Source organism: Haliotis rufescens, unplaced genomic scaffold, assembly GCF_023055435.1.
Source record: "Haliotis rufescens isolate VD_foot unplaced genomic scaffold, xgHalRufe1.0.p SCAF_8, whole genome shotgun sequence".
Lineage (NCBI taxonomy): Eukaryota > Metazoa > Mollusca > Gastropoda > Lepetellida > Haliotidae > Haliotis > Haliotis rufescens.
The window spans coordinates 5563739-5584760 of record NW_025964372.1 but is presented as its reverse complement, the minus strand read 5'-3'; the positions used below and the strand labels follow the sequence as shown (position 1 = coordinate 5584760).

At 41.5% G+C, this 21022-nt stretch overlaps 1 protein-coding gene and 1 long non-coding RNA gene across 3 annotated transcripts; both read left to right on the top strand.

The window, feature by feature from the left end:
• The first annotated feature begins 2658 nt into the window (after positions 1–2658).
• Positions 2659–6656, top strand: LOC124119931. 2 transcript variants are annotated; one of them, XM_046482607.2, is made up of 2 exons: positions 2659–2731; positions 3980–6656. In XM_046482607.2, exon 2 carries the CDS (start codon positions 4008–4010, stop codon positions 6519–6521), a length of 2514 nt encoding a protein of 837 aa, XP_046338563.2. In that variant the 5' UTR covers positions 2659–2731; positions 3980–4007; the 3' UTR covers positions 6522–6656. The 2 variants fall into 2 exon arrangements, with proteins under 2 accessions (XP_046338563.2, XP_046338564.2); XM_046482608.2 differs by lacking the exon at positions 2659–2731 and adding an exon at positions 2777–3065.
• Positions 6657–6915: 259 nt separating this feature from the next.
• On the top strand, positions 6916–8846 carry LOC124119934. The gene is made up of 2 exons (XR_007219425.1): positions 6916–8674; positions 8723–8846. It is a non-coding gene; the product is annotated as an uncharacterized LOC124119934 (long non-coding RNA).
• The last annotated feature ends 12176 nt before the right edge of the window (positions 8847–21022 follow it).

Sequence of the window (21022 nt, the reverse complement as noted above, 5' to 3'; positions counted from 1 at the left end):
AAGTGGAATGGTGCTGTTCCATGGATTGATATTTTGACCCGGGATCATAGTGGTAGACTCATGTTTCATCACCCGTTACTCATCTCTTTTTGAATTTGACGAAATCCTCTTCAATTAGCTCTAACTTTTCTCTTTTTTCCTTAAGATCAGAAGTTAGAAACATTGGCACCCAACGAGCAGCTGTCTTATTCATTTGTAGTTACAATGGACCCATGGCTTAGACCTATGACTTACTCAATTTCTGCAATGGCAGTACCTCTATCTGACAGTATAAGTTTTTCTATCTCCTTGATTGAATCTTCATTGATGGAAGTTGAGGGACGTCCAGATCTAGGGTCATCATCAAGTCTTGTTCTCCCAGCCTTAAACAGAGCTGCATGCCCAACGTTTAACAGTGGAGTAGCTAGGGCACCTTCCCCATACCCTTGTGACATGTGGTCAGGAATTTCATGGGGAGTACTTTTCTCTGAAGTAAAAACTTAATGACTGCTCGATACTCGTTTTTTTTCCATTTCTGTGTCCATTTGGACCCCTATCACGTTCAACCGGTTTTCACTAATATACAAACGGCCTCAAGAGACAAAATACACTTGCAATGAACTACTCAAACAGTGTACTAGATTGGCTAGTTCACTTTGTTCCAGCCCACAGTTGAAAGTTGGTCAGGCTTAGAACTTTTTTACCAGCCGTGATCTGATCACAAATACTGCATTAAAGCAAGAGCTTTCGTGGTACTATCGATAATGAAAATCAACAATACAATGGTTCAGAGCGTGTTGGTTGGTTGGTTGGTTTGTTGCTTAACGCCGCACTCAGCAATATTCCAGCTATATGACGGTGTTCTGTAAATAATCGAGTCTGGACCAGACAATCCAGTGATTGATATCATGAGCATCAATCCACGCAATTTGGATCGATGACATGCATCAACCAAGTCAGCGAGCCTGACCACCCGATCCCGTTAGTCGCCTTTTACGACAAGCACAGTCGCCTTTTACGGCAAGACCTATTCTACCCCGGATCTTCACGGGTCTCAGAGCGAGTTGGCGACCTTTCACCAAGAGACAAGACCAAGATGACCCCTACCCACGCGCACGAAGGTATTGCATGCATGGTCCAGGTGCAATATGTGTTGGGACGTTAGAACTTGGTTCCGAAACTGTTCTATCTCTGGCAGTTATTTTCCAAAGCTGACCCTTCTCTTGGCGACCGATCATGATATTTACATTTCATGACCCCCTACATTTTGAAGAGTATATTTGTAGGCGATGCTTCCTCTCTGTATGAAACCACCTCCGTGTTCTGGTGGTAGAGCGTCGGGGTGTTTTATCCCCGGCCGCGTCATAGCAACATACGTTAAAAGATGGTACTTGTTGTTACCCTGCCTGGCGCTCGGCAATAACGGGCTTAGACAAGGACTGGTCGGCTGGGAGTCAGTATTCTGTGTCTGAGTGGGGTGTTCATGTTAAGCTGCGGCTAGTATCCCAGCGGTGGCACACACACACGCGCGCACACACACACACACACACACACACACACACACACACACACACACACACACACACACATATGCGTGCATGCACGTCCCTATATACAGTAAACCCCGGTTATAACGAACTCGAAGGGACGAGTAATTTTAGTTCGCAATACCCGTAGTTCGTTATAAGCATATACACGACATTTATACAACAAATGGTCGGGACTGAAAAATAGGTTCGTTATATCAGTCAGTTCGTTATATTCGTGTTCGTTATAACCGTGGTTTACTGTATGTGCAATAAACTGACGCGACGTTAAATCCCATTTCACCTCGACTCATCTCTCACGTTCGTGGGTAAGAATGGGCCCATGCAATTTAAGCTTGTCCTAAGACGGATCAGTTGGTTCGTCTCGGTTGATTGCGTGTCATCGTGCCCCGACATCTTGGTACATTGTTCATAATATCAATCACTGGTTGTTTTGTCCAGATTCGATTACTTTCATGCACATAGATGGTACACATAATTGCTGAACTCGTGTGGTCTTTAATTAGATTGGTTGGTTGGTTTCTTGTTTGACGCCGCTCTCAGCAATAATCCAGCTATTATGACGGCGGTCTGTAAATAATCGAGTCTGGACCAGACAATCCAGTGATTGATATCATGAGCATCGATCCACCCAATTGGGATTGATGACATGCATCAACCAAGTCAGCGAGCCTGACCACCCGATCCCGTTAGTCGCCTTTTACGACAAGCATAGTCACCTTTTACGGCAAGCATGGGTTGCTGAAGACCTATTCTCAAACCTTTTGCGAGGACTGAGTCCAATGTTTTGGGTGTGTTGTCGAGCTGAAATGAGAAAACATCATTAACTAGACATTAAACAAAGGCTAGTATAATAAATATTAGCTTCAGTGTACACGGTTTTCATGATGTTTCATTCAGAGGTGTATATTTTCTTTTGATACCTCTGATTGACCAATCAGAATTGATTAATTTCCAAATACATCGTAGAGTTAGGAGATAACCTGCTGTTTTTTTAAATTTGTAGTCATTTCACTGTAGAATTGGTATTTAATTTGGAAACGAGCGCTTCAGACGAATGAGAAATATTCAAGCAAGAGGCCGTTTTCTCCAACTCCATTTGGCTGTTTTCTACAATGGCCGTTTTAACTAGGACCGTTACGACCCGTCATGTGAACGTGAGTGGTCGTCGCTATTTTACATACTTTTCTGAGTACGTATTTCAGGTAAGTGAGCATTTTCTTGAAGTTTCATAGAGCATTTCCATAAGAACGCACGCATGGAGACGAATACGTCAGACTGACAACTCGTAATATGTTAATGGCTGGTCGCCTAGCTTGAACCAGGACGGCATATGCTCGTCGGGATTCCACGAAACGAAACTAGGAAGTAAAGCGACTCCGCAAAAAGGCTGTACTACAAACATGGATACGGCGCACCTTCTGAAATGTGTTCAAAAGTTCAAAATCTTTTAGGAGAGCCACAAACGCGTTTCATGCGTAAACTGGATTTGCAATATAGTGCCTACATTGGTCCCAACACGCTGCCATTCAGTAACCGGTAATGTTTAAAAACTTCTTTTACAAATCAACAAGTCGTAATTAACTCTCACCTAACAAGGCGAACTTTGGCCTTTAGTTCTTCTATCTGTTCGGTTATCGGACGATATGCTAGTGTGCCACCCCCATGCATCTTAATGTATTGTCATTCAATAACCGATAATGTTAAACCAGTAATGTTTTTTGGTCGTTAAGTGAAGGAAACCTTTAAAAACAGTTCCAAGTTCATGGTATATGTAGTTAAAATATTTGAAAAGTTCTATTTTGAAAGCTATAATTTATATGTTATATTTTAAGAATACATAGTTTCAGTGACGGCAATGTTATCAAACATTGGTGGCTTTAATCACTGGACACATGTGACACTGCATGGTTGCTCCGTACTGTGACGGATGAAAACGAAAACAGCACCTGGCGAAAACGACACCAGGCTTGGCCAAATTGTCTTGCTTTATTCATAATCTTTGTGGTAATAAATCTAAAACCATATGTCATAAATATGTAATATTGTATATGTTTTTAGGTAAAACCAGCTGAAATAAGACACAATATCCTTTTAAATGTTAAGGTTAGTCTAATGATAAATAAATATATTTTCCTTTTTGTTTTTCATTTTTCTCTATAATTATTATTCTGTGTATGATAATATGTCATGGTGCCGTTTTGATCAATATGGTGCCGTTTAGACGCAGTGCCGTTTTAGCATGATCAGTTGTGGAGCTGAGGTTGTGTGCCAATGTGTTGGGTTCACTTCTATGTCTCCAAATGAATACCGATCATAAAATATTTGAAAGTCCGATTTGTGCAATTTGTGACCTTCCAGGACTACTTTTGGCCCCTTCATCTGTTGGTCTGATGTAGATATTGTACCGAATCTACCCCTTTTCACATACACATTGCTTTTATTTATTTCAGGATTCAGTGTAGAACCACAAAGGCATAAATGGCAGAACCAGTGGCATCAAAGACCATTGCTTTTAAAAACCTGTGTTGCAGCAACTGTGAAGTAGAAATACAAGACCTTGTGATTTTATCATGTTACCATGCCATCTGCAAAACCTGTCTCAAAACTGGTGAACAAATAAGGGATGAAGAGAAGTCAGTCACATTGTGTCCAGTATGTAAAACAGAAGTCACCTCAGCAGCTGGACCTAATGCTCTCCGCTCGCAGCTGAACACATGTATCAGTCGAGTGTTTGGTTTGTTAGGAAACGGCTTACCAAAGACTGAAACAAGTAACTGTAGCATCTGTTGTTTGCGGAACCAGCTCAATGAAGCGACCCACCAGTGTCTCGACTGTGCTGATGTTCTTTGTGATCTCTGCCAGAAAGGCCACAATGCATCACGGATCACCCATGCTCATCGAGTAGTGGCCATTGAAGATGTGAAAAGTGGGAAGTATGTTGTTACAGCACAGACAACCCTGCCTTGTAGTAACAGTGCACATAAGAGAGCCAATTGTGCTTACTTTTGCCAGATTTGTGTCTCACCAATGTGCGAATACTGCCTCCTGTTCGAACACAAAGGTCATCAGATCCTTCCTTTAGAAGAAGCTTCCAGACAATGTGGAAAGCAACTGGAAGAACGATCAGAAAAACTTGACACATACCTTGCTGAGGTAACGTCAATGCTTGAAAAGAGCAGCAGTCGGCGTGGGAATATTATTGCATCACGAGAAGCCACCCTGAACACACTCAGGGAAAAAACACAGGCCATGGTGGAATCACTTCAGAAACAGGAGCAGGAGGCGGTGGAAAAGGTGACACGCTTGTGTGAGAATCAACTCCTTCTTGTCAGTACAATGAACCACAAATTGGAGCAAATTACAAATCTGTGTCCGAAAGTCTTGTCCCTTACACATTCAGTTCTTGAAGCCAGAGAGGATCTCCAATTCCTCCTTCTCTGTAAGGACCTTGAGAAATGTTTCGAAGAAAGCGAACATTTACAGGATTCGATAGAAACGTTTGCAATAAAATGGAAAATACCTAAGTTCAAGGTACAGTGTGATTTTCCAAATAATTCGGTTATCGGCGTAAAACAGTCATTTGTCAGTCCACAACTTCTTCAAGGAGAGAGCAAAGAAAGAGGTGTCTTGTCAGGAGAAGATTCAGACAGACGTCAGATCATTTCCGCTACTTCAGGTGGTAAACATTCAAACAGCTCATTGAAAGCTGAAGAAAATTCCACGCTGAAACAAGCTCAACCCACGGGGCCACAAAAATTGAAAGGAGGCAACAAGCAACACATGGCCACAAAGGATGAATTGGAGGTCTGTAGTAATGGAATCCTGACTACTGACACATTCCTTAGTAATGATACCAATTGGGCATCAGCTTCTTCAAAACTTGATGCTGCTGAATCACCTGAAGACCCCGAGGATGTATTCCATCTAGCCAAATCTCTGGTGATAGTTGCTGAAGAAGGAAAGATGCTGACAAACAGTTTTCCAAGACATCCAACCACTGTCAAGTGCAAAGAGCCTGGTCGTGGCATTGGGTCGAGATTGGAAGAAGGTGATGTGCGGACCTCTCAAGGACGTGGTGTGCCTATGATTAATCCAGTTCTCCGGGACATAGGGTCACCTCTGGATGGACAATATGTCCAATCTGCTGTCCCTGAAAACACATGTAGAACCCAAGGTCGAAGCAATGGTGTCGGATCTCTCCGACTAGAAAAAACAAAAGTTTATCATTTAAGAGTGGTAAATGATGAAACAGATCCAGAGATCAAAGGTTTGGCAGTTGCCTTAGGTAATACCACCATCGCAGACAACGGGAATAAGAAGATTCGTCTGATTGATAAGAAGGGACATTCGGCAAACATGAGCAAGAACGTATTGAAGGACAACATTCCTACCCACGCCCTTGTCCATCTTGGGCATATGGTTGTTTATATTTGTGGTGCTTGCATCTACATTGCTGATAAATCTCTAAGAGCCCAGCGGGTAGTACCACTGGAAATCAGTAAATCAGCCAGTCAGGGTCTCATTCTGTGCAAATACACAGATACCTCTTTTATGGTCGGAAATCTCCCTGAGAACTTGGTGCGCGTGTATAATAGCAATGGTCAACTGACGTCGGTGAGAAAGGCTCCTGTTGATGGCCCTATAAATGCAATGTCTCTGAGTAACGAGGAGCATGTTCTGTTCAGCTGCCCCGGTGCTGTGTTCCAGATCCAAAAGTATGGCAATCTATCTCAAGTCTTCAAACCTCCAAATGTCCCTGATTGGTATCCAGAGGGCACCTGCGTGGATAAGAGGAATAACCTGTATGTTGCTAATCCCCGCCAGAATCGGATCCACGTGTTTAGCGCTGGGGGTGAACAGCTCTACCTTCATTCAACCTTGAGTGATAATCTGGTGTCACCTCGGTGTTTAGCAATATCGTCAAACAGACTGTTTGTGTCGGGAAATCACCCACATCTGTTTGTGTTTACCATTCTGGATGTAGACAAATAGGATCTTGAAGACCTGAATCAGAGCTACAGATAAGCAGCGTATTTGCGTAAAATACCCCTCAAAATATTCAAAACCCAATTACCGTATTCGACGTAATAAGCCCCCCGCTCTAATAAGCGCCCACGGCGATATTTGCCAATATATTGGCTAGTGAACAATCCCAATTAGCACCCCTTCCGATTGATCAATGTACACAAGACTTATTTATTCGCATATAATACACACTCGTGTGTTATATGCACCCTTAACTATGGGCATTTAAATTCTGGAAAAATGTATCTCACGTATATAAACATTTCAGGCTGTCAGCATAAAGCACGAAATTTATCTTTCAACTCTGTCTTTTTCACCAAAATAATATTCTAATAAGAGCCCCCTATTTCTAATTTTGAGAGCGCCCTGTGCGCTTATTACGTTGAATACGGTACATTCAAGTAACTTTTGTACAGAAATGCATGCATTAAATGAAAAACTCAAATGTATAAAAACAGCACGCGTAAATACCCAATGAAGCTTTTCCAGCTTGCGTACAACGGAGGTCATTTCCGAAGCACAATTACGGGCTAATTTAGTCAAGCCTATATACTTAGAACAGTTATATACATCTAAAACATTATTTCATTTTTTTTAAGATCTTAAAATGTTCACTAATTTTGGGAAAAACACAATAGAGTGATGAATAGATGAGTGAAACAATATTGGTTACCCAATGAAAAATGTAATAACCCAATTAAAATAGAAACCCAAGAGTAAAAAACTTAATTGCTCAAAAGGTTATCTGGAACTCTGTTAAATGAGGAAAATTGTATTAGCAAGTGAATGCATGGTGTTTTTTGTGTGAATATATGATCTCTGTTTGTGTGAATACATGAGGTCTATTTGTATGGATACATGATGTCTATATTCATGTGAATACATGAGGTCTATTTGTATGGATACATGATGTCTATATTCATGTGAATACATGAGGTCTATTTGTATGGATACATGATGTCTATATTCATGTGAATACATGAGGTCTATTTGTATGGATACATGATGTCTATATTCATGTGAATACATGAGGTCTATTTGCATGGATTCATGATGTCTATTTGTATGGATACACGATGTCTATATTCATGTGAATACATTTTGTTTATTCATGTGAATACATGAGGTCTATTTGTGTGAATCCATTTTGTTTATTCGAGAGGATACCTGAGGTCTATTTGTGTGAATACACGATGTCTATATTCATGTGAATACATGATGTCTATTTGTATGAATACACGATGTCTCTATTCATGTGAATACATGATGTCTATTTGTATGAATACACGATGTCTATATTCATGTGAATACCTGAGGTCTATTTGTATGGATACACGATGTCTATATTCATGTGAATACATGAGGTCTATTTGTATGGATACACGATGTCTATATTCATGTGAATACATGATGTCTATTTGTATGAATACACGATGTCTATATTCATGTGAATACATGATGTCTATTTGTATGAATACACGATGTCTATATTCATGTGAATACATGAGGTCTATTTGTATGGATACATGATGTCTTTATTCATGTGAATACATGAGGTCTATTTGTGTGAATCCATTTTGTTTATTCGAGAGGATACCTGAGGTCTATTTGTGTGAATATTATGTCTATTTGTATGGATACACGATGTCTATATTCATGTGAATACATGAGGTCTATTTGTGTGAAAACATTTTGTTTATTCGAGAGGATACCTGAGGTCTATTTGTGTGAATATTATGTCTATTTGTATGGATACACGATGTCTATATTCATGTGAATACATGATGTCTATTTGTGTGAATACCTGAGGTCTATTCATGTGAATACATGAGGTCTATTTGTATGGATACACGATGTCTATATTCATGTGAATACATGATGTCTATTTGTATGGATACACGATGTCTCTATTCATGTGAATACATGAGGTCTATTTGCATGGATACATGATGTCTATATTCATGTGAATACCTGAGGTCTATTTGTATGGATACACGATGTCTATATTCATGTGAATACATGAGGTCTATTTGTATGGATACACGATGTCTATATTCATGTGAATACATGATGTCTATTTGTATGGATACACGATGTCTATATTCATGTGAATACATGAGGTCTATTTGCATGGATACATGATGTCTATATTCATGTGAATACATGAGTTCTATTTGTGTGAATCCATTTTGTTTATTCGAGAGGATACCTGAGGTCTATTTGTGTGAATATGATGCCTATGCATGTGAATACATGATGTCTTGGTGTGAATACAATGTCTGTTTATGTGGATCGGGATGATTATTTGTGAATACATCATGTCTGTGTGGAAACATGATCTCTCACTCAAACCTAAATCAAAGCAGTAACATTTATGTCGCTACTGTGTCAAGTCCCGTCCATGGGAAAACTCTCCAATCACTGTTTTGAGAGTGAGGATTAACAGGGTTCTCTGAAGGTAAACCAGGGAAGACGTCTGTCATGGATGGATGTTGAAAGAGAACGACTTACCTCATTAGAATACTTAAGTGTTCAGTACCCTGGTTTCGTGATAATACTGATATCTAACAAATGGTTGCCAGTTTCATGGCAAAGTAGAATTGCAATATATTTCCAATTGGTCCCAACACGCTACCATTCAGTAACCGGTAATGTTAAACCAGAAATTTGTATATCTTTAAGTTAAAGAGACCTTTTACAACTGTTCGAAGTTCATGAGTTCATGGTATATGTGGTTAATATTTATATAAAGTTCTATTTAAAGCTATGTTTTATAGAAGTTATATTTAAAGAATGCATGTTTCAGTGATGGTTATTCTAGACAGATGGGAAGTTAGTTTTTATCCCCCACCCCAACATGTGTGCATGTGCGTCCCGAAATCGTTTCCGGAGCATAACTCAGAAACCGTTAAATATTTCTCTACGAAACTTTGCATGTCTATCAGACTCATGCTGAACTGGTGCCTTTTGCTATTTAAGAATTTTATAAATTTTTATTTTTTACGTTTCCATGGCAACAAGTTGGACTTAGGTTCTTTCAGGGTGCTGTTCGTTTCCGGAGCGTCACTCAAAAACTGTTAAATAATTTCTTACAAAACTTTGCATGTTTACCAGACACATACTGAACTGGTACCTTTTGCTATTAAGGAGTTTTATAAATTTTTATGTTTTACGTTTCAATGGCAACAAGTTGGACTTAGGTTCTTTCAGGGTGGTGTTCGTTTCCGGAGCATAACTCAAAAACTGTTAAATACTTTCTTACAAAACTTTGCATGTCTTCTAGGCACATACTGAACTGGTGCCTTTTGCCATTAAGGAATTTTATAAAATTTTATTTTTTACGTTTCCATGGCAACAAGTTGGACTTAGGTTCTATTGGGTAGTGTTTGTTTCTGGAGCATAACTCAAAACCCATTCAATACTTTCTAACAAAACTATGCATGTTTACCAGACACATACTGAACTGCCTTTTGCTATTTAGGAACTTAAGAAATTTTTATTTTTTACGTTTCCATTGCAACAAGTTGGACTTTTTAGTGCTGCAATGAGGCCATTTACAAAAAGGCCCAGTGAACATAGTTCACAGGAGCTAATGCATTGCACACAACTGGACATGTCATATTGGCGGGGGATATCAGTATTTCATGCTTGTTTATAATTCAGTCTCAATTCTTGTCATCTCCTTGACAGCCCATTTCAGCTCAGCTCCACTCTGGATGTAAATGTGGATACTTTGAAATCAGTTTATTTCTGCGTGCAGACATGAACCCAGTCATCTTAGGCGCTGTCAGTCTCCTGTAGACTTCCGTCCTTGATCTGCACCAGGATCTGCTGGTCGTAGGTTCAAATTCCAGATTTTCTCCCCACATTTGACGAACATCATAACCACAGTGAACACTACTGGGACCCGTGAAGATCCTGGTTAGAGTAAGTCTTCAGCAACCCATGCTTGCCGTATAAGGCGACTATGCTTGTCGTAAGGATCCGGTGGTCAGGCTCACTGATTCGCTTGCTGCAAGTCATCATATCCCAATCTGCTTAGATCGATGCTCATGATGTCAATCACTGGATTGTCATAACTGGAATATTGCCGAGTGCATGGTGAAACAACAAACAGACAAAACTGAAAATAATCTTTGCTTAAAAAGGGCAACAAAGGCTGCTTGCTTCCCAATTTCCTGACTAATCCAGACAAAGTCAAATCCGAATTTGGGGAGGGTTTCTAGAATTTTTTCGATCGAAAAGAAAATTTCCCCAAAAATAATCATGCTTCAGACTGTCGTTGCAAGTTGTTTTTCTTTAAGAAAAATATTCAAGCTCATTGTTAAGTTAAATATATAAAAAATACCTGGTTTTGTAGCTACAGCTGAAAAATATCTAATACTTCTCAAAAGAAGTTAAAAAAGCACCCTATTCATGAAAGATCAACTGTAGTAAGAGGAAAGAATCAGATGTTCTTTAACTTCTTTTGAGTAGTATAGATAGCAATAGTCTTAGCTGGTATGCCATGTCATTTAATGTAGGTAGCCAAGTGGTTAAAGCGTTCGCTCGTCATGCCGAAGACCCGGGTTCGATTCCCAACATGTGAAGCCCATTTCTGGTGTCCCCCGACGTGATATTGCTGGAATATTGCTTAAAGCGGAGTAAAACCATACTCACTCACTCACTCACTCACTCATTTAATGTAGAAACAAACTTAACCAAACAGAATATAATTATCAAAATATTTATTCATCAACAAACCTTCAGTGTTTTCACAAGATGAGGCTCATGTTGTGGGCAGCTACGAGCTTTGTTAAGTTTGTTTGTTGTTCAACGCGGCACTCAGCTATATTCTGCTATATATGATGGTGGTCTGTAAATATTCAAGTCTGGACCAGACAATCCAGTGCTTGACATCATGAGCATCGATCCACGACATTGATCTATGACATGCATCAACCAAGTCAGTGAGCCTGACCACCCGATCCTGTGAGTCACCTAACAACGCGTGTGGTCTGATCTCTGATTAATGAACAATTTGCATACTCGTATATGCAAGAGGCCGACGTATGGTTCTCAGTAGGAAGTGACAACTTGGAGACGATGGCTTGCGGTATATACAGTTTTACTTTATACATGTAGATATATACATACAGAAGACACTATGTGCCAGGTCAGCACATGGTGGTAGTGGTTGTTGTCTTGGTGCCCCGGAGCACCCAGCCTAACCCTAGCTAGGCTAAGGGTAGACCTTTCTTGTTCTCCTCTTCTCTCCTCTCTCTCTCTTTTCTTTCTCCTTCTGGACCAAGGCTTATATAGCCAAGGTCACCTGACATTTAGTAAGTAATAAATATAAATGTAAACAGTAAATCATAAGTGACATACTTGCACATCCTGTTCAGGATGGCAGACGGTCGATGTACACAAAAATGGGGATTAACAAATAGGATTAGCATCTAATAAATAACAGCAATTAAATGTTTCAAGGCATATAGATGTCATGGCTCCAGGGTAATGAGCCTTTGCAATTAAATGTTCTTTAGACAATGGGTGTCGTAAATCAGTCACCATGACAACTTCCCTCCGTTACGTGAAGCTTGGACCCCAAGCTTATATGAGTCCAAATTTATATGTGTGAGTTTTTTTCACCAACGAAAACAACCATGCAAATGTGATCAAAATAAGTTATATGAAATCCTTATGCAACAAATATATCTATGCAATGACGGTATGAAAGTGATCATCTAGCCAATTTGATTTAGTGCCAGTTAGAAACTAACCAAGTGATCTTTGTAATGTGCAATTTCACTACAAGGTAATTACTGCTTTGCACAGATTCAATAAATATATCACTGAAGGTTCTTTGAATTCAGGAGTCTGGCTTGGCGGTGCGACTCAGTACCGAATAATGATAATGAGTAATGTCATAAAAAGTACAAATTAAACATCTCAGCAAATATTTCGCATAAAGAAATTTGAAATCAGGAGTCTAGCTTTACCGCGTGACTCAAACGGTACTTGTGGGTACGTTTGCCCTTTTAAGTACAATGGGTGCTCTTCCCGTGTCTTTGACGGAGCTTGCCCAGATATTGTGGGTGCGATGCCCAAGAAAAAAAATCCTTAATTCCGACATCAAAATTCTGAAATGCTGAATACTGCTGTGCTGTTAATTACTTAATACTGACATACAATAAACATATGTGTAGGGGTGGCTCACCCAAGAATATCCCTAATCTGAATTCAAAGTCCCAGACAATACATTCAATTTTGTACCAAACTGTGCACATTAATTACTTGTAACATGTGTAACAAATGACAAATTTTGTCGTTTAGATTTTTGAAATTACGAGTCGAGCTTAGAGGTGTGACTCGATAACCCTACAGCTAAGGTTTGTCTGGGCCCTAGCTGCAACTATATGTCTGGCGTGGCCTGGAGACATTTCAAAGATTCCCTACACAATAACTTCAAAGATCTAGCTGACTAAAGATGTAATTTGGAGTATATTGCACACATACAAAACTGAATTTTGGAAAGACACATTTTGGCATTAATATACTGGCTTTGATTAAACATACCTGGTTGCACTATTCAACAGTCACACAATATATATCCTTGATTGAGTCCATGTAAGTAAACACAAATTAGTAAGTCCCAATGAGATATCTTGTACACAGTGTCCATCTTGTAGGTGCCCGTGAGGCGGTTTCTGTATTGTGCAGGGTCTGCATGAAGATGGCTGTGGTCGGGTCTCTGTGGGATAGGTGTGTATACTTCTTTTCTTAGGTCATGTGCAGGAACGACATCTTGAAGGGGAAGTCTTAGCAGTGTTGCTAAGATATGCGAGCAGGGAAGGTTTGGGATCGGAGAACTTGTTCTTGATTGGAGAGGTTCTTGTTCTTTCTTCAATCTTGTTAAAGGCCATTTCTTTGTTCTTGGTGATTGGCCCCCAGGAAGGTAGTATATCCTTTTAATAAGAGACTGTCACTTCCTACAGTTTTGTGAACCATATGCCGTGCTGCAAAGAGGTACAGGAAAGGACAGACTAAGAAATCTGTCATACCCGATAGCTCCACCAAATTAACAACGCATGGCGGTCCGACGTTGATTAATGAACAATTTGCATACTCGTATATGCAAGAGGCCGACGTATGGTTCTCAGTAGGAAGTGACAACTTGGAGACGATGGCTTGCGGTATATACAGTTTTACTTTATACATGTAGATATATACATACAGAAGACACTATGTGCCAGGTCAGCACATGGTGGTAGTGGTTGGTGTCTAGGTGCCCCGGAGCACCCAGCCTAACCCTAGCTAGGCTAAGGGTAGATCTTTCTTGTTCTCCTCTTCTCTCCTCTCTCTCTCTTTTCTTTCTCCTTCTGGACCAAGGCTTATATAGCCAAGGTCACCTGACATTTAGTAAGTAATAAATATAAATGTAAACAGTAAATCATAAGTGACATACTTGCACATCCTGTTCAGGATGGCAGACGGTCGATGTACACAAAAATGGGGATTAACAAATAGGATTAGCATCTAATAAATAACAGCAATTAAATGTTTCAAGGCATATAGATGTCATGGCTCCAGGGTAATGAGCCTTTGCAATTAAATGTTCTTTAGACAATGGGTGTCGTAAATCAGTCACCATGACACACCTCTTAAGACAAGCATTGTCACCTTTTACTGCAAGCATGGGTTGCTGAAGAGCTATTCTACCCCGGATCTTCACAGGTCCCTTATTAAGTGGACATCCATACTTGCGAGATGGACTCAACTCTGCCAGAAACCTGAGGAGCAATGCGCAACTGACTGTCAGACAAATTTCAGTGACTGACTCTTTTAAAATGTGATCTATTTCGGTTGTGCAATGATCCCACATTGAGAATTCTATGTACTCAGGATGGCGGTGCTAAATCTAGTGTCATGTTTGTTGATAAATGCATGTGAAAACAAAACCAGTGATATGAATAAAATGCATAAATGGCATTTCTGTTTTTTTATTTCTTATTACCGGTATATGTATGTTATTGACATATCGTTCACAATGTGTTATGGTTGCTTTCTGCAGTCAGACGGTAAGAAGGTCGAATTGGATGTGTCGAAGCCTGCTTTCTGTAGTCAGATCGTAATGAGGTCGAATCTGATGTGTCGAAGCCGCTGTCAGACCGTAATGAGGTCGAATTGGATGTGTCGAAGCCGCTTTCTGCTGTCAGATCGTAATGAGGTCGAATCTGATGTGTCGAAGCCTGCTTTCTGTAGTCAGATCGTAATGAGGTCGAATCTGATGTGTCGAAGCCGCTGTCAGACCGTAATGAGGTCGAATTGGATGTGTCGAAGCCGCTTTCTGCTGTCAGACCGTAATGAGTGAGTGAGTTGGGTTTAACGCCGCTTTTAACAGTATTCCAGTTATATCACGGCTAGTCAGCTTATGTGGGAGGAAAGCCCGAACTGATGCAGGTCTCAGACGTTTACCACTTCGGTGAAACCCACGAGCACGGGTATGGTGCTGACAAACCTAGAAACATAATTAGGGCGGACCGGGATTCGAACCCACAATCATAGGTTTCTGGCGTGCCCAAGGGACACAACTCTGCACAGCGAATCGCGGCGCCTTAGACGACTGGGCCACCCGTGCCCCCTCAGACCGTAATGAGGTCGAATCGGATGTGCTGAAGCCGCTTTCTGTAGTCAGACCGTATTAAGGTCGAATCGAATGTGTCAAACTCCAGATCCAGTCAGTCGAATTTTATTTCTGGGTCCCACAAGTGGTTCGACTATAGTTCACAGTGGTATGATTATTGGAAGTAAACGTAAACGTATCCTAATTGCATAGATCCATCCTCATGATGTCAATCACTGGATTATCTGCTCCAGACTTGATTATTTAGAGACCGCTGTCATATAGCTGGAATGTTGCTGAGTTCAGCGTTAAACAAGAAACAAACAGATTGTCAACTCCAGAGACTAATGCCAGAGTCACATATCCACCGATGCCGAAAAGATTAGATTACAATGCCCGAAAAGGACGAAAATCGGCAAAGTTGAGAGATGCCGGACGGGGCGCCGGACGATCATCTGTGAGCATTGGCCATGTTTTTGACATCGGGAAGACCCGGTGGACACATCGGAAGAAAATAACTCGGGAGTTATTTTCTTGCTGCAACCGGCGGTCCATCGGTAATGGATCTGTGACACATCTTCCGGCAGCCTACTGTGACCCTCCAGGCACCTGCCAGACCGCGAGGGAATCGGACAAATTTTGCAGTGCACGGGAGGATAGCCGAAAGGTCATCTGCCAGGAATCGGTCAATACACGGAATATTCCCCTCCGGTGACCGGACGATTAAGGTGTATATAATGGGCTGAATGGGATGAGCACCATAGACTGTCTTCAGGACGCCTGTTCTCTACGCTAGAGACCACAGCTCCCTTTGCCTTTCCACTCTCCATTTCCGAAGTTACAGACCCCACAAATTTACAAAATCATCTGAAATGTGATACAGAACTTGCAGCAATGTCGACTGCGAACACGAACTATGATCGACCGGGCACTGAGCGGGCTCCTTTAAAAGCGAACAGGAAACGGGCGGTGTTCATCCGGGCATCTGCCGGTGCACGGATGGGCACCGTCCGGGTATCGGGAGATTACCGGCCGATTCCCGCCAGATGACCAGGCTTGCTGATTTGGTTGGTGCATGTCATCGTATCCCAATTGCGTGGATTGATGCTCATGATGTCAATCACTTGATTATCTGGTCCCGACTCAATTATTTACAGACCGCCGTCATATAGCTGGAATATTGCTGAGTGCGTCGTTAAACAACAAACAAACAAAGTAATTGACTTCCCTTTTACGTTAAGTCACCGTTACACTATCCAAAACTTTGATAAAAAATTTGGTCAAAATTCATTTCGACCAAGTTTTTGACAGTGTAACATATCCTCAAAAGCATTATCAAAGTTTTGATGGAATAGAAACCGATCCTATTTCTCATCAAACTTTGATCGAATGTAGCCAATCAGAATGCAGGAAACACCCATCCTGTCTTGTGTCCTGCCTTGATATTATCTCCCGATGCAAGGGAGTCAACTGACTATAAACGTCCTGTTTCCACCCTTACCGACCAAGGCTGGAGTCCAATCAAAATGGCGCAACGTAATCGACATCCAGTTCGTAAACTGCCTTTGCAGATTTCGGTCGATTGCAGGATTTGCAAAGCATGTGTACCTCCAAGTGGGCGCCGACAAATATTTTCCAAATCTTTTTGTTTTTAATCAAGGTGCTCAAGTAATTTCATAGACTTCAATAGGTGAAGTTAACAAAAATCTCCGCACTCAATGGCGTCGATGCAGGGCGTATGTGGAGGGAGGTGGGGAGGTATTGTGAACATGACATGCATCTACATTTCCATTTAATTTAAGACCCACGAAGATTCGGTGTAGAATAGGTCTCCAGCGATCCATTCTTGCTGTAAAAGGCGACTAACGGTATCGGGTGGTTAGGTTCGCAAGCCATTGATCCCAATTGCGTGGATTGATGCTCATGATATAAATCACTGAATTGTCTGGTCCAGACTCGATTATTTACAGACCGCCGTCATATAGCTTGAATATTGCTGAGTGCGTCGTTGAACAACAAACCAACCAACAATTTCTTTAAACAATACCGCCTATTTAAACTTCGGTCAAGATGGCGAGTGACGTACCTCGTCTATTTGTACATATGTGGGTCCGGTGTTTGAGTATTATTACTATCCTGCTTCAGGGGCCTGTGACGAGTACGCCTGGATACCATCTGGTCTTAATCGACTAAAGTTTCAGTCACTTTGACAACAAGGAAATAATTAAATTCCCAAATAGCTAGACAATCATGGGAAGGTTGGTTATCCACGGATTACTCGGAAAACGGAGTATTGTAAGCACTTGTTTCTAAGTGCCTATAGACAATCACTGGAAGGTTGGTTATCCAAGGACTACTAGCAAACTCAAGTAACCAAGTTTAATTCATTACAACCAGACTAAGTCAGTGTGCAGAACAGTGCCCAGAGCCCACTTACTGACGAAACCTAAGTTTCGACCGTGACCACTCCAGTAGCGAGACAATCGTGAACGATTTAAGGAAAGCTGAAGACACCAGATCCAGAATGAAGTATAAATATACAGCGCGCGGACGTCAGAGAGGCCAATCTCTCCTGGAGCGCCGGGGAAAACAACAGACGAGGGTGCTTACCCAAACTGTGTTTCTAAACACGGGGAAAACACTAATAGCGGATAACTACTATATCTATATCTGAAGATGTTAGTATAAAACAAACCGCTGAACATTAGCTATCCAACGGTATCATTACACAACAGGCTATGTACAATTAATAATGAGGCAAAAATGACCATAAATACATGAGAAATATCTGAATGTAGGCCTACATATAAATTCCCCTAATGTTTGAAAATCATTGTTACAAAAACATTTTCAACACATGAATAAGGTAGCGAACATATAAGATAACGGACATCAAGTCAATACATGGTTTGAGACTGCCATTAGATCACAAGAGAATGAAATAGTTGGGCCAATAAATCTCCAACAGAAGGTACTGTGTGGTGGCGACCGCCGGACTTTGCCGAGCGGTCCCGGAAATAAAGCCGGAGGACACAGCGGTCACAAGACCGTGACACGAGCAAATTCGAAATATGGTGACATAGGAAATAGTAGTACATGGCTGATATAGGGTTAACATTTCGAATGTACAACGTCAGCTTTATCAAACAAGTGTCTATTTTTCATCTATCATGATCTATTCGTTTCGCTCAAGTCTTGTTGAAAGTAACACTTTAACAGTTGAAATGTGTTATATGATGTCAATTAGTTTTCTTCCTAAATCATGGCTAACTGCTTTTGCAAATACTAGCGACAAAACCATTTCCATATTCATAAGAAATGTGTTAAAAGGGTCGTTTGTACTATTCTTACTATATCATGAGCATTTTTATGAATCACTATAAAAAAAAGTGATTACACCAGGTGTTCGCGAAAAGGTGAACGTCTCCTGCCCCATTCGTGGCACCCGTAACAAACACATGCAAAGGCAAGCCAATTGTCTGATTTAGTGGAGTCTGTTTCTTGTTTGAGCAAACGTTTCAAAGCAATATTAAGAACTCCTACTGTTTGTAGATCCAACCATCAGCAAAGGTTAATGAGGTCGTTAGGTGCTGCCAAGCCAGTTTCGTAATATAGACTTCCGAGTTTCAAGTTTTGTTTGTTTGTTGTTTAACGCCGCAATGTTTCAGATATATGACGGCGGTCGGTAAATCATCGAGTCTGTACCAGGCAATCCAGTGATTCACGTCATGAACATCGATCTTCACAATTGGGATACGATGACATGCATCAAATAAGTCAGCAAGCCTGACAACCCGATCCTGTTAAAGAGCATCCATTTGATTTGGGGGATGGGGGATTTTGTTTTAGAACGATCTATTTTTTCCCAACTGTATCCAACAAACCTTTTCATTCTTTTAGCAACATCAAGCAATCTATTAAATTTCACTATTAACGCCAATAATTTACATTTGGGTATTTTCAACAAAAGAAACTATTAAGTTTGTTCACCACTGCTAACAAACTGTTCCTTTGGGACATTTTTCTGAACAAACGTTCCATTTGAAAAATCTTCCCACCCGCCCCTTAGAAATCAAATGTATGCTAATTTAGTTCCCCTCAGGACAAGCATGGGTTGCTGAAGACAAAATACTATAATAATTCAAAGGTGGTGCCGTTATCTCTGACTTCCGACGAATATTCTACTGCTGGAGTGAGTGAGTGACTCGGGTTTAACGCCGCTTTTAACAGTATTACAGGAAAGCCCGAAGTGATGCAGGTCTCAGACGTTTACCACCTTGTTGAAACCCACGACGCATACCTGCAAACATTTAAATCGCCAACCATGCAAGAACAGTTTTCTTCCTATTGATTCATGTTTTCAGTATGGTTGGTTGGGTCCAGCTTCCTGACCCGGGCGAGAGAGCACCTACAGGACAGTGACTTCGGTATTCCAGGGGGATGTCTCTGGTTGGCAAGGGGCGGCATGAGGTGGGCGGAGCTGACCGAGCTGACAGATGCCCAGGTCAAAGCAATGCAGACACCACCAAAGGCGGTGGTGATTCACCTTGGTTCCAACGACCTGGGTAAGGTAATCATGTGTCAGCTATATCATGAGATCAAGCTGGCACTCCTGAGGATACACCTACCTGGTGCTGTCATTCTGTGGTCAGACATGCTGCCACGGAGGTACTGGCATGTAGCCAGCCGTGCCCGGGACCTGGACGCGGCCAGGCAGAAGCTGAACAGACGAGTTCGGAACAGGGCCCGTGAGCTTGGGGGGATACGGGTTCCCCAAACAGTGTTCAACCGGCAGGAGCAGCAACTGTACCTGCGTGTGGGAAAGCACCTTGGTGCTTGTGGCGGGGTGCTGGTGGACTGCATTACAAGTTACATTTGGCGTCTTGGGATACATCCCAAATTATAAATTATTTAGGATAGGGTTGCCCGCTTTACAGCAGGAACCAATTTATCCATTCTGCTTTACAGCAGATGGCTTAGTGTCCGCTTTAAAGCGGATGGTCAGCTTGGCAACAATAGTTGCCCTCGCTCATGGTTTGGCATGGGTTGCTTGGCAACGGTAGTTGCAGGGCAGCAGGCGCTGCATTGGTAAGCAACATGGGTTGCTTGGCAACGGTAGTTGCAGGGCAGCAGGCGCTGCATTGGTAAGCAACATGGGTTGCTTGGCAACGGTTGTTGCAGGGCCGCGGTTGCTGCAGATGGGGTTGCTTAACAGGGGTTAAGCTCATTTCTGCAGTCCACCAGTACCTCCACATCCGCGACCATTTCATCCAATAATATCTCTTGTCTTAATTTGAAGTTCCGCTATCATGCATGATAGCGGAGCCTGTCATAATGGAGCCATGTCCTTATATAACAGTATTACAGGAAAGCCCGAAGTGATGCAGGTCTCAGACGTTTACCACTTTGGTGAAACCCACGAGCACGGGTATGGTGCTGACAAACCTAGAAACATAATCGGGCGGACCCATTGTCCCGAGGCAAGAGTGTAAACTGACTTTAAAAGTCCAGTTTCCACCCTTGTGTGGACTAACGAGTCTATGCATAGTCCAATCAAAATCGCGCAACGAAATCGAAATCCGGTTCGTGAACTGCCATGCAGATTTCGGTCGATTGCAGGATTTGCAAAACATGTGCACCGCCAACTCGTTGTCAACAGACATTTACCTAATCTTTTCATGTTTTTAATCAAGGTGTTCACGTGATTTGATGCACTTCGCGACGTAAGACCCGTTTTATGACAATATAGATCTTGATTATAGATCAGATCGTCCTGACTGGGCGCCGCCATTTTGTTTTAAACAAATGCAAGTGATACGAGAGGTAGAAACTGATTGGTCAATATCAGAAGCATAAAAGGGAC

What these genes read in the sequence shown, in the direction of transcription:
- LOC124119931 (XM_046482607.2), top strand. Translation starts at nt 4,008, where the DNA reads ATGGCAGAACCAGTGGCATCAAAGACCATTGCTTTTAAAAACCTGTGT.